This window comes from Cryptomeria japonica, chromosome 10 (assembly GCF_030272615.1).
Source record: "Cryptomeria japonica chromosome 10, Sugi_1.0, whole genome shotgun sequence".
Lineage (NCBI taxonomy): Eukaryota > Viridiplantae > Streptophyta > Pinopsida > Cupressales > Cupressaceae > Cryptomeria > Cryptomeria japonica.
The window spans coordinates 342,915,554-342,931,607 of record NC_081414.1 but is presented as its reverse complement, the minus strand read 5'-3'; the positions used below and the strand labels follow the sequence as shown (position 1 = coordinate 342,931,607).

The 16,054-nt window shown below is 35.0% G+C and overlaps 1 protein-coding gene across 1 annotated transcript; it reads left to right on the top strand.

The window, feature by feature from the left end:
• Positions 1-12,438: 12,438 nt before the first annotated feature.
• Positions 12,439-15,566, top strand: LOC131071488 (receptor-like protein kinase HSL1). Its single transcript, XM_058007371.2, has 2 exons — positions 12,439-15,001; positions 15,098-15,566. The coding sequence occupies exons 1-2, from the start codon at positions 12,439-12,441 to the stop codon at positions 15,472-15,474; spliced, it is 2,940 nt and encodes a 979-aa protein (XP_057863354.2). The 3' UTR covers positions 15,475-15,566.
• Positions 15,567-16,054: the final 488 nt, after the last annotated feature.

Below are 16,054 nucleotides of genomic sequence, written 5' to 3'. Positions count from 1 at the left end.
GGATCCTCCTCTAGCAAGAAGAGAAGTAAAAATTCATCCGAGATCCCTTCTCCAGTTCTCAAGAAAAGGAAGTCAGACATAAAGAAAAGGCTAAAACCATTAGTATTGATGATATTGAGACCGTTGAAGTTAATGTGAAGCATATAGAAATAGTTGTAGTAGAAGTAGTGCAAAAGGAACCCTTTGTTTCTCTTGATGAATATCCTTTTGAAGTCATTAAAGTATTGAAGGTGCTTTAGGAACTTGATGGAATTAAGAAAATTGGAGATGCATGGTTATTACAACCATCATATGACTAGTATAGCATTGGAGAAGCTTTGACTATTGCTCTTGGTTCTATTGAAAATTTTCTCCCAGAAGAATTGTTTAAACAAATGAGTGACCAGTTAGCTCTTAAAGCCTCTGAAAAAGGAAAACTAGATCTTGAGGATGATGTGCAAAGAGCCATGAGAAGAAAATGTGTTACTGCATAGAGGAAATTGACTGAGTGCATAAAGGATATGAGGAAGCGCATGAGTGTAGTTGCCAGTGCTTACAAGTATTGTATCAAGTGGCCTACTACCACAACTAATCAAAAAGTAAAGATTGACTCCCTTGAATCTAAGATCAACAATTTAGCTGAGTTTTTCAATATTTTCAAAGACAAGGATGATGCATTAAGAAATAAGATTAACTCTTTACAGTTGGAATTAACCTCAATGTAGAGACAAAGCGATGACTTTTGCAAGAAGCTTTGGATTGCTAAAGAGGTTATTGAAAATAGAATGGATCATTTTATTTGTTTGTTGGAAGATACAGAGAAGGAAGAGTTGAACTTGCTTGTCCCAAATGATTTGATCAATGTCATTGACCTACTTGTGCATTGTAATTGTTAGTGCATGGTATTGACATCTTCTATTAGCTAATGGCATTTTTTTCTCCTGAAACTCAAAGAGATGTACAAGAATATTTTTCCAAAGAGGTAACTAAGACTTTCATTTTTGTGCATTATTGAGATGTGTATAGGTATCTTTTTGATACCCTTTGTTCTTGATGGAAAAGTGGGAGGGAATGAGAAGATGTCTATCTAAGGGGGAGAGATTGTAGAAATGTGAAGTTTTAAGAATTTTCAAGTGTTAGTAGCTAGGAGGAGAAACGGTAGAATGTCTTGTATGGTAGTTTCTTTTTTGAATACATGTTACCATCAATGAAAAAGGGGGGAGATTGTTGGATTTTTTTCATTGTTGAAGGAGAATGTTGTGTTGGCTACTAGTTGTCATGGATGTCAACATACTTTTGTTGACTTGTTTTGTTGCTACTCCAATGTTTTGGTGATTTTGTTCATCATATTTTGCTCTGTAGTTGCAGATATGGATTTGCAGTTTAGGTAGTACACTCATATTAGATGTACTTGTATTCCAAATTGTATGTGTTTTAGATCTCCAAAAGATAAGATACATGGTTCAATAATTTAGTCTGTCAGTTGCTCTGTTCCTCTGAAACATAACAGTGTGCTTTATCATGTGCATTTCTTTATTTCATTGTTTTTGATCTTTTGGGTTTGGGACATAGTTAAACATTATGTGTATCCTAGTTGGCATCAATTTTTGTTGTATCCTTGGCTGACCTATGTAAATGAAACATATGGAGTATATTGTAATAGTGTGTAAGGTATTTTTCTTTGTAAGGCATGCATGACCGACTTGAGATATGAATTGGTATCTATATGTGATGTATTCCTTTGTCGAGGGAAGTAAGTAAGTAAGTAAGAAGAGAATATATAGAAAGAAGTAGAGGAATTTAGAGATACAATATTATGACATAGTGATGAGATGTAATTGAAGCAGATAACTGAAGTACAAATGAAGTGTGAGAAGTTTGTCTACTAAGATTAACTAGAACTATATTTCATGCATATGTAAGATGCAACTTTAGCAGTTCATTTTTGTTTCTTCTCTTTTGGGTAGTAAGTCCTCTTAGCAATGAACCTTCCTTTTGGCAGTGAGCCTCAATTAGTGAACCTTGCAGTGAGCACTTGTAATATTCTATAACTAGTTATATTATATTGAGAGTTAACCCTCGTCGCGGTTTTTTCCCTAACGGGTTTCCAAACAAAAAAATCTAGTGTTCTCATGTGTATGATATCTTTATTTTGTTGTTCATTTTTCCATTGTAATTGAACTGTATTTGCAAAATAATAATAAGATTGTTTTAAGATTTAGGGAATGTTAATTCACCCTCCCCCCCCCATCAAATATTTTAGTTGTTCAACATATTGATCCTCCTTCCCCCCCCTTCCTCTCTTCTCTCTCTCACCACTCTTTCTCTCCCCTCTCCAATTATCTCCCTCCCTATCTCATTACACACATTTCTCACTCCCCTCTATATATCTCACCTCAATCTATCTCTCGTTAGGTCTCTCAACTCTCTACCTCTCCCTTTGTCCCTCTTTATTGATAAGAAGAGATCAAAGGAGAGGGATAGGTGAGATAGAGACAAATGAATATGGAAAGATGGAGGGAGATGTATGTAGATAAGTAGAGTATAGAGGGGGGATGTAGGATAGGTAGATAGATAGAGATAAGTAAAGAGAAAAGGAAAGAGAGAGAGAGAGAGAGAGAGAGAGAGAGAGAGAGAGAGAGAGAGAGAGAGAGAGAGAGAGAGAGAGAGAGAGAGAGAGAGGGAGGGATAGAAATAGAGGCCTTGTAGGGAGAGGGAGATATATAATGAGATTTAGAGATAGGGAGAGGGGGAGGTAGTGATAAGTTGAGGGGAGGGAATAGATAGAGAGAAGTGGAGAGGGAAGGAAAGAGATAGAGAGAGGTATATGATAGAAATAAGCGAAAGAGAGAGTTAGAGTGTAGCACGCAGAGGTATTCGAAGAGAGAAAGGGTAGATATGGACAAGTAGAGAGAGAGAGAGAGAGAGAGAGAGAGAGAGAGAGAGAGAGAGAGAGAGAGAGAGAGAGAGAGAGAGAGAGAGAGAGAGAGAGAGAGAGAGAGGAAAGATAGATGTATAAAATGAGAGAGGAGATAAATAGAGAAAGGGATACTTGGGAGATAGAGAGTAGAGATAGATGGATAAGTAGAGAGGTAGAGAGATGAAAAGAGGGAGGGATGTAGATATAAAGAGAGAGGGTCAGAAGGAGACTTATTTTGAGAAATTAAGGTAGGTAAGGAAGGAGGGACAAGTATGCATAGATATAGGGAGATGTGAGATATTTATGTCATGCCCGACTCTAGGGCACGAACGGGAATTTTTTTTTTAAAAAAATTACTTACTAATTAACGAACTACTTAACTAATATAATCAAACTAAGTGTGATTAACTGAAATAAATAATGCAATTTGGTGTTAGGTCATAACTATTCTGTATAAATCGGGTAATTAAACTCAGTTGGGAGACAAGGTTTACTAGGCCATCTACGAGCTAATATCTTCCCAAAAGGGTAATCTCTAAGCTTCATTAATATTAAATTTAAAATCTTGAATACAACGATTAAATTTTGAATATAATCGTTTTAAATTTTGTCTTATCCTCCTTAATCCACTAGAATTTTAAGTTCAATTACCCTCGAAATTTAAAAACATTTTAGTTAATTGAAACCTCTATATTTAAAATCACTTTATAATCTTTTACTTGATTTGGCCCTCTTGGCCCTACAATAACTTAACGTTTATACCCCCTTAATTATTATTATTATTTTTTTTTAAAACCTAGTCCACCTAGGTATTAAAATCCTCCTACATATGTTCGTAAGTTTTTTTTTTTTTTTTTTTTTTTAAAACAAAATATATTCAAAATCAATTTCTTTATTCATTTACAAATACGAACTAAAAGAGTCCAATGCTAAATATATATATATATATATATATATATATATATATATATATATATATATATATATATATATATATATATATATATATATGTTTAGATATATTTAGGCACATATAGTTATTCATACTTTATAATGTAATTATGAGTTTATTACCACAAGAGTGGGGCTTTTAACTCTATTATCAAAATTACCCCATGATTATTTTTCCCCACCGAAAATCATAATCACAAAAAAAATCAATGTGTATGGGATTGCCCTAACCCCGAGCTAGGGTTAGGGCAAGTTGATATTCTTCTTTTCTTTTGCGTGTGGGTGAAGCCCCATATTTCTCCCCTTTTTTTTTGGCGTGCTTGTGTGTGCAGGTGAGGCGGCGGAGAAGGGCCGAGCGAACAACGCGCAGTGGGAAAAAGGCCGAGCGGTATCTCCACCGTTCTCGGGCGTCATTGTTTTAATTCTAAGCTCGTTGCAGCGGGGGAATAAGGGGGAGACGTGCGGGGCGGCCACCGCAGCAGCGGCACCGCCGGCTGCGGACGGCGCCGCCGCAGTCTGCGGCCCCCGCAGGCTGCGGCGTCGCCGCCCGCAGTCTGCGGGTGCCACAGGCTGCGGGCGCTCCGCCCGGGTGCCGCGGCCCACGCCCACTTGCACAGTCGTTGGTTTGTTGTGTTAAAATGTTTAATGGTTGTTTAATGCTCCATTTCGAGTTTATTTCGTTTTCCTTTAAAGCAAGGTTAAACGAACAGGTTTCTATAATATATTTTTTTTGAAATAGCATCATTGTAATTAAATATACATATGTATAAATATATATATATATATATTTATATATATATATATATATATATATATTTATATATATATATATATATATATATATATATACATGTGTATATAAACTGGTAAAAATAAAAATGCATAAGGTTTTCTGTCCTGGCAGTTTGCTTACAACAGGGATATATATATATTTTTATATATATATGTATATATATATATTAATGATATATATATATATATATATATGATTTGGTAACTAACATGCTCAATGTTTAGTGTGTAAAAACAGGCAGATTCCTCTTTTTTTTTTGTTATATATATATATATATATATATATATATATATATATATATATATATATATATATATATATCTATATATATATATATATATATATATAAGTTTTTTAAATAACCTGATTAATAAATCTATCAGTCCTGTTTTGTTTCTTTTTCCTTTTATTTAATATCATTTTTATTTAATATCATCAGAACTGTAAATAATCCCTTTTAAAAAAAAGGTCCTAAGGAACCATTCATTTATTCATAGCAGATTGTTTAATGAGGAAAGAACCTATATGAATCTATATTTTTTTTTTTAATGTAAATCAGTTCGTTCAAACAACACAAAAAAAAATAAACATTGAAAGTTAAATGTTTTTCCCCTTTTTCTTTTGCAAGGAATAAACTAATTTAATGAACTTCTTTTTCTGCAATAACCAGAAAAAAAAGACTATTTTCATTTAAATTTACAGCAACTTAGTTTTCATCTATTTGCAGAATACATGTAAATTAGAATGCATCTACTTTTCCTTTTGTAACATAAAAAAATTCGTAAAGTCTAATACATTACTTTTTCATTTGCAACTACTAGAAATAGGGATAGAAAACAACAAATATTTCATTATCAAGTAGATATCAAGTAATTTTATGGATACAAAATAATCATGAATACAAATGGGTTGAACACTCTACAATGTATTTCTCTACATAGTTACTTAAAAATAATACATCCCTTTCTCTTTCTAGAAAGTAAATACTAAAATTTCTCACATTCTCCTTTTAGACACTACAACATTGAATCCTTCCATTTCTTCCCTATGTTTTTTTTTTTTTAAAACATTTCTTTTTCTGCAACTCAAAAACAGCAACATAACCCTTTGATTCTTCTTTTCCCATTCCCATGCAACCTGCAAAAACAACACATTTTGACCATGGGAAGCTCACCTCCCAGCCTAGGCTTACTAGAAGCCACCCCCGAGCTTGGAGAACCAAGCACTAGACGGGTTACAAACATACATACCCCACAACAAACATAGGAAACATATCTACATTCAATTTTCCCTTCCCAAAGCTACACATTCACCACATTCATGGTGACTCTTCCATGGGTGGAAGTGGACCAAGTACCTATGGGGAGAATGCATGCCCAAACAATACAACATAAGCCACTTCATGGCAACACAAATGCAACCCAAATACTTTCACAAGCCTTATGCCCCCCAAAAAGGCTCAAGGCCATATATGCTCCCCTTATGACCCCCAAATGCATACACAAGGCTATGCATCAAGGGTCACCAAGGACTCCCTTGAGAACACTCTCCATAAGGAGAGCCTCTCACCCATGGCTGTCAAACTCCTTCCACCCCAAGATCTTCCTACCCTCCCAAGGATAGGAGATCTTGGACACTCCCAAAAACCACAAGAAACACAAACAAATACATAGAAAAGAAAACTACACATATTAACTTCAACTAAAAACTTCATAAACACAATCTTACAAGCAACTCTTTTCTTTCACAAAACAACACAAACTAACATTTACAACATAACAAGAGAAAGAAGAGAGTAACCAACCTAATTCTGCCAAAAGGTTTGCTAACTTTAGTTGGGGATGAGCTGCCCAATTTCCACTATCTTTTCTCCCAAAATTCCACTAAAAATGCCAACTCCTACTAACTTTTTCAAAACAAGCAAAATCTCCAAGAAAGGAGAGTGGGTGATTACTCACTAAGTTTGAAAAATCTTGCCTAAGAAGGCCTCTCACACACTTCCCAACTCCTTGGGTGAGGTGTGAGTTCCCATTGGTTGCCCTTCCCAAACTCTTGCACTTTACTAAAATTGGAAAGGGAAAAGGTGGAAGAGAATGGGGAAGGGAGTTTAACTCCTAAAGGGAAGGTTCTCTATCCTAGGGAGAACTTTCTAAGTTCAATTTTCGTGCATCTTGGAATTATCACTTTTTGAAGTGACTTCATAGTCACATGGGAGAAGCCACATGTTGCAAAACACCCCTAACCCATAGGTATACCCTTAGGACCTTTGGAAAAGCCTAAAAACTTACCCTAGGAGTCCATTAAACCCTTTGGAAACCCCACTGAAGTTTACCTACGGGTCAAGCATGAGTTGACCACTCCCATGACTCTCTACCCAAGACAAATTTGGGACCACACTCATGTTTTTGAATGGCTTTGGTAGAAACAAAACTCCCTCCAAGAGATAAGTCAACATCAATGACACTTAATCAGCACATGTGTCAAGTGACACAACAAGATTACAATATAAAAATCACACATGGAAAATGGGTCTCTTGAAGGATTACACAATTACATATAAATCAAATTTTACACTCAAGCATTATTTACACATCACAAATAAAATACATTACAAGGGGAGGGGTGTTGTCTCTCCAAATAGACAACTCCTGGCTTAACAAACGCACATCGGTCTAGGCTTGATTCTCCATAAATTCCATGGTCACATGGATAATTTCCTGCGCATCTCAATTAACACATTAGTAACTCCAAATAATCACAATTATTCATAATCAAATACATGGATTCTATTGCAAATCAAACACTCATACATTAGGCAACAATAATTCAATTCCTCATTTGTTTTCACATTCAATTTCACATAAGCAAACAACATAATTTCCCAAAAATGAACCATTCATAAATATGCATCATTTTCTTTCATCAAAATAAAATCCTGCAAATTTCCAATAATGACATTCACCATCATAATGTAAATTCCATTCTAGAACATATCTAAAGTTTCATAATCATCATGCATGAAATAAAACATCAACAATGTTAGCGTGATCCAAATCATGGAATCATACAAGTTCTAAGTCCATAAAGCATAAAATAAAGCATCCATAATAGTCTCAATGTGCAAATAACTGAAAATGTCAAACTGAATCGGGGTAGGGCCTCACAATTTATAAGTAGATATAGAAGGGGAGAGAGATGAGAGAAGGAGAGATATGTATAAAAATACAAAGAGAGAGAGGGGGTGGAGAATTATGTAGGGAGAGGGAGAGAGGAGATAGAGATAAGTTAAGAGGGAAGGAGAGAGAGAAAGAGGTGAGATAGAGAGGAGAGAATGTGTGTGAGATAGGAAGAGAAGAGAGGGGAGAAGCAATGTAAAGGATGAGAGAAAGGTTTATAGCACAAGGAGAGAGGAGAGAATGAGATAGAGAGATGGGGAGAGGGAAAGTGATATGAAGAGAGATAGATCTAGAGATCAAGGGAGACAAATAGAGTGAAATAGAGTTATAGAGAGAATGATAATAGGAACTTAGTGATTATTGAGGTTGACTAGGTTTGATAAATTATAAGATCTAGAGCTTGGGGAGAGAGGATAGAGTGAGATACAAAGAGGTAGAGAGGGAGGAGAAAGGAAAAGATAAGAAAACATATAGGTTTAGAGCTTGGGGGAGACAAAGAGTGTGAGATAGAGAGATAACAAGAGAATGATGATAGGAGCCTACTAATTACTAAAATTTGACTAAGTCTAAAATATTATAAGATCTGATAAAATCTAGAATCTACAATATGACTCTTAGAGATTTGAAAACATTCTCAATCATCCTGTCAATATATACATAAAATATAACTTAAAGTATAAAAAATATAAAAGACAAAGAGAAAATATAACTAATACTTAAATAACTTATATTTTCTTTTTTATTGCCAATACGTATACTTAAATAAAATATAACTTAAAGTATAAGAAAGATAAAAGACAGAGAGAAAATATTAAGTTTATACTTAACTTTTATACTTTATGCATACATGTCTTTATAATGATAGCACAAGGCAAGGTCAAAGGCTTTAGCATTTAGGGTCTAAATGTTTCTTTTCTCGCTTTATGTTAACAAAAAGCGTATGTGTTTTTCTTGTTTACCATAACATGTATGTGTTATGCAAATTCACCAAAATGCCTGCATTTTTTTTTCTCTCATAAAAGTATGTATTTTTTAATTTCAAATAACATGTACACATTTTTTAATTCAAATAACATGTATGCATTTTTACTTATACTTAGCCTTGGATGAAAGCCTTACGCTTTAGACCTTCATTTCCCTCCTTTTTACGTGTTTTTTTCTTCCAATCTAACCATATATATTTTTCTAAGATATTAAAAAAATATATATGGTTATTTCACACTTTTTTTGAGCTTTCTAACCATATATATATTTTTAAGATATTAATATTTAATTTGTTTTACTAATGTTTCTATAGTTCTTAGAGACATATATGTACCATTTTTTTAATATCTTTTGACCTACTTGTCTAAATTTGAAATAAATTATATAATTTTTTTCTTCACTTTGAAATTCTTTACACTTAAAAAAAAAGAAACTTTTTTGATTGTTTTGGTACAAGTTGTGTGACTTGCACAAATAGTTATATGATTTTTAGGATGCATCCACTTCAAAGTTCATGAAGATAATACTTCACAAAAAATACACACCTTAGATAGTATTCACTCTTAACTATCTTTCTATAAAAGAGTTTTTTTAAATACTAAATGCAATTATAACTTTTTTGATCTATACAATAGACATTATGTTATGTTTTTCTGAAAAAAATTAACACTTTTGTGTGCAACAAGGATTTGACCCTCTTAATATTATCATTTTTTTGAAAATCTCAAGTATTTTAGAAACTAGATTTAGAGTACTACAACTCTTCTTCTTTTCATATCTTCAAATTTTGATTACACAAGTCTCTGATTTCTCATCTAAGTTTAGGCTTAGCCGATTTCAAAAAATAAGTGGCCACTTATACCGCCTTTTTTGCTCACCATCTTGGTGCACATACCCTTCTCTATTAGTGTTTTCAATGATTATGGACCTTAAATTTTTTGAGAGAGTGATGTTGTTAATATTATTTGATCAAATGGTTGATGTAATTGCTAACTATTTTTAAAGAATTATATTAGACTCAAATTGCATCAATATCTAATATCATCTTTGATTATATAGGCCAAATGACTTCTAAGTAGCTCTATATTTAATGCATTATGTCCCTCATGATCCACTGATTTTTTAAGTCCAACATGGATTATAGTAGGTTCGCATTTATGCTTATTGACTATGCACATATCAATAACAAATATGCCATCTCACTATTTTTTAAAGTACTTCATTTAGCTAGAGTAGGCCCTCGTTCCTTTACCTTATTGAGATAGCAAGTTTATTTAATTATGACATCGAGGTAGAAAGGTATTAATAGGTGTTATATGTTCTAGGTTGTTATTACCTCATGGTGGGACACATTATATGTTTGTGAGTTCCTAGTAATGCCATTAGATTGTGGAACCATTTAATCTTTATTTAGTCATATCCATGTCAACTCATGGGGGGCCTATTATATGTTTGTGAGTTCTCACTAATGTCATTAGATGGTAGAACCATATGATCCTTAGCTAAGCTAGAGGATCATGTAGTTTACACAACCTCTTAAGGTTTAAGGGCTCTTATATGTTTAATACTAAACCAACCATGTAACCAAAATACTTTATCAAGCACCCTATAGCCTATGGCTACACCATTTGTTGGTGTTTCCATTGAATAGGTGGTAGGTCCTAGATTATCAATTGTATGTTATAATTTAAAATCCTCCCATGAAATGACCCTTGATCTCATTAGAGAAAAGAAAAACTAATACATTACATGATGCGAGAATGTTACATAATATGAGCACATGCTCAAATTTTTTACTCATTTTTTTTTATTTGGAATATTTTTGAGTAATGAGCCTAAATGGTTGGGCTTCTAATCACCCCCATTTGACATGCATTTTACTATTTTGAATAGTATTTTTCAACTTCAATGCTATTAGTTTTACTCATTTTATATCAATAATTAATCAAATTACTATCAACATGTCACACATCTTCTTAAATTTCTAATAGATATAATTTTTTCTATTTAAAATATATTTACATATTTGATTTAATTTAATTTAATTTACTTTAAATTTACTAATTATTATTTACTCCTTAGATAGTTAATACCATGCTCATAAAAAAGATAAAAAAAATATTATAAGTAGTAATAAGCATTTAGAAGCTCGATAATAAGACATTATTATACTTTTAATGTATAGATGTCACTATCACCTATAGTTCAAATGTATGCATATTTTCTAAAAATCATTTATTTGATTTTTCCAAATTGTTATAAGGTCTGAATATCATAAGAAAGTTAATGTTCAACATCCTCAAGATACACTCCCCAAAAGTGTCTATGCCACAATAGTATCTTAGATATCAAATTTTATTATAGATGCAAACTATATGATCATGAAGAATGTTATTGTAGGCATACATGATGCTAGTATGATAGAACAATTAGAGTGTGGTTGAACAAATACCACTATGTTGTCCATTTGATTTAAGATCTAAAGTCATCCAAAGTCATCCTCTCCTTCAAAATAAACAATAATAATTTATTAAATACCAAATAGACTAACACAATTTTGACCTTTTTTATTTATTATTTTTTATTTTTAAATAAAACTTAATTTTTTTTCAAGTATTCCTTTATCCTTTCGATTGTAAATTTATAAATTAAAAAGCCCACCTAAATTAAAAATAGAAGATGAAGTCGGATCAATGGAAGTAGACTCGTTTGGCTTCTTTTGGAAGTTTTGAGAGGACAGAAAGTGACTTTTGCCGTTAACTTCACGCTGAGTTGAACTGACCACTTGCATCTGTCGTCCTCCTTTTTCGCGCTACACGAAACCAAGAAAATCGAATACATTTATTTTGTTGTTTCTACGTGAGTGGTTTTCCCATTCACAAGCATTTTATTTAAATACTTAATAATATTTATTTAATATTAATTATTTTTTCTGTGAGTTTTTCTTTTATTATTTTATATTTATATTAAAAAATATATGTAAAATATGTCTACACATCTTATAGTAGAAGAGAATTATCTGTAAAATAAATGTTCTTCTAAAATAAAATAACACCTCCACCAAAACTGATACATGGCATATTTCTTGCAGGAGACAAGTGACAATGGTTGTATTTTATTTGGAGTAATAAAATAACACCTCCACCAAAACTGAAACATAACATATTTCATCCATTTACCTGTAATTTGCATGTCAAATTATTTCAAAAATGGAATTTTGTTAACCAACATTTTGATGTCATTATAGAAATTAACAACAACAATCAATCAATCAATAATATTTTTTTAAAATAAAATTTATCTATTGACTAAAAATAATTATATATTCAATATTTAATAATATTTATTAAATAATTAAAATTTAAAATTGTTATATTCTAAATTTCCAAGTTTATTTCTGCAACACAAAGAATGTACCATTAATTAGAAAAAAAAAATGGTTATATTATTATTTTTTAATTTTCTAATTGATTAATAAAATAGCAACAACAGTGCATATAGACGTAAATTTCAATTGGTAAATAAATAAAGGTCAAATGATGCATCCGTTGCCCATAAAGAGCCTTAAATCTGAAACAGCTTTCTGACATTTCAGCCAGAAAGAGCTTTCTTTTCTAAAAGATATGCCAGCAATAATGGCCATTTGCTTCATTCTCACCTTTTTACTTTTGCTTCTCCAGTGCATTGCCCTATCGCAAGATGGCGTAATTCTGCTTAAAATCAAGAAGGGAGATTGGAGGGACATCCGAAATGCTTTGAGCGACTGGAATGAGTCTCATAAAAATCCATGTGCTTGGACAGGAATCTCCTATGATACTTTCAACACCGTTACCACTGTTGATCTCACGGGAGACTCCATTTCTGGCAACCTCACTTCCGCTATATGCAGTCTTTCTAATCTCACGGCCTTGACTCTCCAAGATAATGCTTTCAGCGGTCCCTTCCCCATTGGTCTCGTGCAATGCAAGCGTTTGCAGAAGCTCGATTTGTCGAGTAACAAGTTTTCTGGTACGCTGCCCTCTCGTATCTCTGAATTGAGTGAGTTGAGAGAGTTGAACTTGTCATTTAATGATTTCAGTGGCTTCATTCCTCCAGCTTTCGGAATGTTGCCAAAGCTCGAAGCTCTCTTCTTCCACGAAAATAGTTTGAGCGGGGCATTTCCTAAATTTGTCGGGAATTTGGAGTCTCTGAAGAACTTCACGATTGGTGGTAATCCTCTGAGTCCTGGTGTAGTGCCCACAGAGCTTGGCAATTTAAAGCACCTGCAGGAGTTATGGCTATATAGCTGTAATCTTGAAGGCGGAATTCCGACTTTCTTTGACAATTTAACCCATTTGGAGTGGTTGGATTTGTCGTCGAATTATCTCTCGGGTGCTATTCCTGCCAGTTTAATGGCTCTCTCGAATTTGACAGAATTGTATCTCTATGAAAACAATTTGTCTGGACAAATTCCGGCCAACATTGGCCAACTGAAGAGCTTATCCAGTTTGGATTTTAGCGACAATCAGCTTCACGGCACAATTCCCGACGGAGTCGCCAATCTCACATATTTGAATTGTCTGCAGTTGTTCCACAATCGACTTAGCGGAGAGGTACCTGCTGGTCTCGGAAAACTGCGCTACTTGAGCTATTTGAAGCTGTTCGACAACAAGCTCAGTGGATGGTTACCCCAGAATTTGGGTACATACTCCAATCTCGTTCTCGTTGAAGTGACGGGAAACGAATTTGAAGGTCCTCTGCCAATGAATCTGTGTCGAGAAGGAGCGCTCTATGGCTTTTCTGGCTCTTCAAATAATTTCAACGGCAGTCTGCCTTCGTCCTTTGAAGACTGCAAATCTCTAGAGTATCTGAAAATCAACAACAATAATCTGAGCGGTGAGATTCCTCCTGGACTATGGGGTGCTTCAAATCTCAAGGAATTGTTTCTCAGCAACAACAAGTTTGAAGGCCCCATTTCAGCTGCAATCGGCGAAGCGAACAATCTGAGTCGGTTGGAGATAAGCAACAACCGGTTCCAAGGTAGAATCCCTGCGCACGTTGGACAGCTGACAAAACTTGAAGTATTTGAAGCTAGCAACAACCAGTTGTCAGGGCCCATTCCTCGTGAGCTTGGGGCCTTAAGTTTGGTCAGCACTCTCCAGCTGGACCATAACTTTCTGTCAGGAGAAATTCCCGAGGAAATAATGTTGCTGAAGGATCTTCATGAGCTCAATTTGGGTCACAATCGACTTAAAGGTGAAATCCCTGCAGCCATGAACGACATCATGAACAGACTCGATCTGTCAAACAATTTGCTTTCTGGTGGAATTCCTCCCGGATTAGGACGCCTGAAACTATGTGTTTTCAATGTCTCCAACAATGACTTGTCTGGACGCATTCCTGACGCTCTCGACATTCCGGCTTACAAGGAGGGTTTCCTGGGCAATCCGAAGCTATGCGGGGTTAAGAATTTGATGCTACCACTGTGTTCCTCTCCTCATAAGTTGTCACCTCAGAGTTTAGCTGCCATTGTAGTGGCCGTGAGCGTGTGCTCCATTTTTCTGTGTTGCTTGTTTTTCACGAAGCCAAGCAGCGGGCCATCGTGGAAATCAACCCCATTCCACTCGACAGATCTGGACGAGGTATACATCCTCCACAATTTGAAGGAGAGAAACGTGATTGGATCCGGAGGTGCTGGAAAGGTTTACAAGGTCATTCTTCAAGATGGGCGAGCGGTAGCCGTTAAGAAGATCCAGAACATGAGCAGATCAACGGGCAGTTTTAAGAGAAAAGGTGAGCAAGAAGAGAATAAAATCATAGAAGTGGAGGTGGATAGATTGGGACTCATCCGGCACAACAACATCTTGAAGCTTCTCTGCTGCATTTCAAGTGAAGAGTCCGATTTCAAGCTATTGGTATACGAGTTCATGCCCAACGGCAGCTTGTTCGACCGTCTGCACGGTGAGCCAGGACCACAAATGGCGCTGCGATGGCTGATGCGTTATAAGATCGCTCTTGACGCAGCTCGTGGGCTGAGTTATATGCATCATGATTGCTCCCCTCCAATATTGCACAGGGATGTGAAATCCAGCAACATCTTGCTGGATGAGGATTTTGCGGCTAAAATTGCAGATTTTGGCGTATCCAGAGTCGTTGATAGGCTGGGAGATGAGTATAGGGTGTCCAGTTATGTAGGGTCTCCCGGCTATATAGCTCCAGGTACGCAGACTTTTCTTCAAATTCACTCACTTTTTTTTAATGGAGGAATAGTTTATTTTATGCATTCAGTTTTATTTTTCAAAATTTGGTGTGTAGAATATTCGGAAAGGCTAAGGGTAGACGAGAAAAGTGACGTGTACAGCTTTGGAGTGGTTGTGCTTGAGCTGGTGAGCGGGAGGAAAGCGGCGGGTGAGGCGGAGTATGGAGAGGGAGTAGACATCGTGCGGTGGATACGTAAGAGAATTTGGATGGGAGGAGAGAGACAAGTGCTGGATCAGCGGACGGTAGAAGATAATTGCGAAGAACAAATGCTACGCGTCTTACGTGTAGGTTTGGTTTGCACGAACAGAGAGCCAAAGCAGCGGCCTTGCATGAGAAGAGTGGTGGAGATGTTAGTGGCATGCGGTGAAGACAATCAGAAGGAGACAAGGGATGAAAAATCATTTCAGCATTTTGGAATCAATTTGGGGTAGTCAATCCTAGAGCGAGAACAAAATGGTCAACGTTTCCAGATTTAGGTTCGATTGTTAGCATCGGCCTTGGTTTTGTGAGTTTAAATGATATAGTTGTGGTTCTTGTATTAGATTCTGGTTTAAATGTATTTGAGTGATATTTTAGTATTAGTAGTCATGTTTAAATAAGAGTCCTGCTTGACTTGATTCATAGAGCATTAATCTTGCATGGTGTAGGTGGAGATTAAAATTTGAGGAACAAAGACAAGGAAATGAGTTGTTCTAGAAGCAAAGAGAGAGAGGAACATTAAGTGGAGATCTTTTTTATAGGAGAGGTGAGTCATCTATGCTAGAGGAGAAAAGAAGAATGATGTTTATGTCGGAGGAGATATAGAGGAAATCTGTTGAAGCAAAAAGATAGCATATTAGAAGTTAATATATAGGAGGAGTTGAGGAAAGAGAATTATTTAAATTAAATTCACTAATATTCATGTTGGGAGAGCATATGATAGATCATTGTCCTTACATCATATAAGAATGGGTCTAATTTAATACTGTCACTAAATAATCTAAAAAAATAATCAAAGATGTTATTTAATGT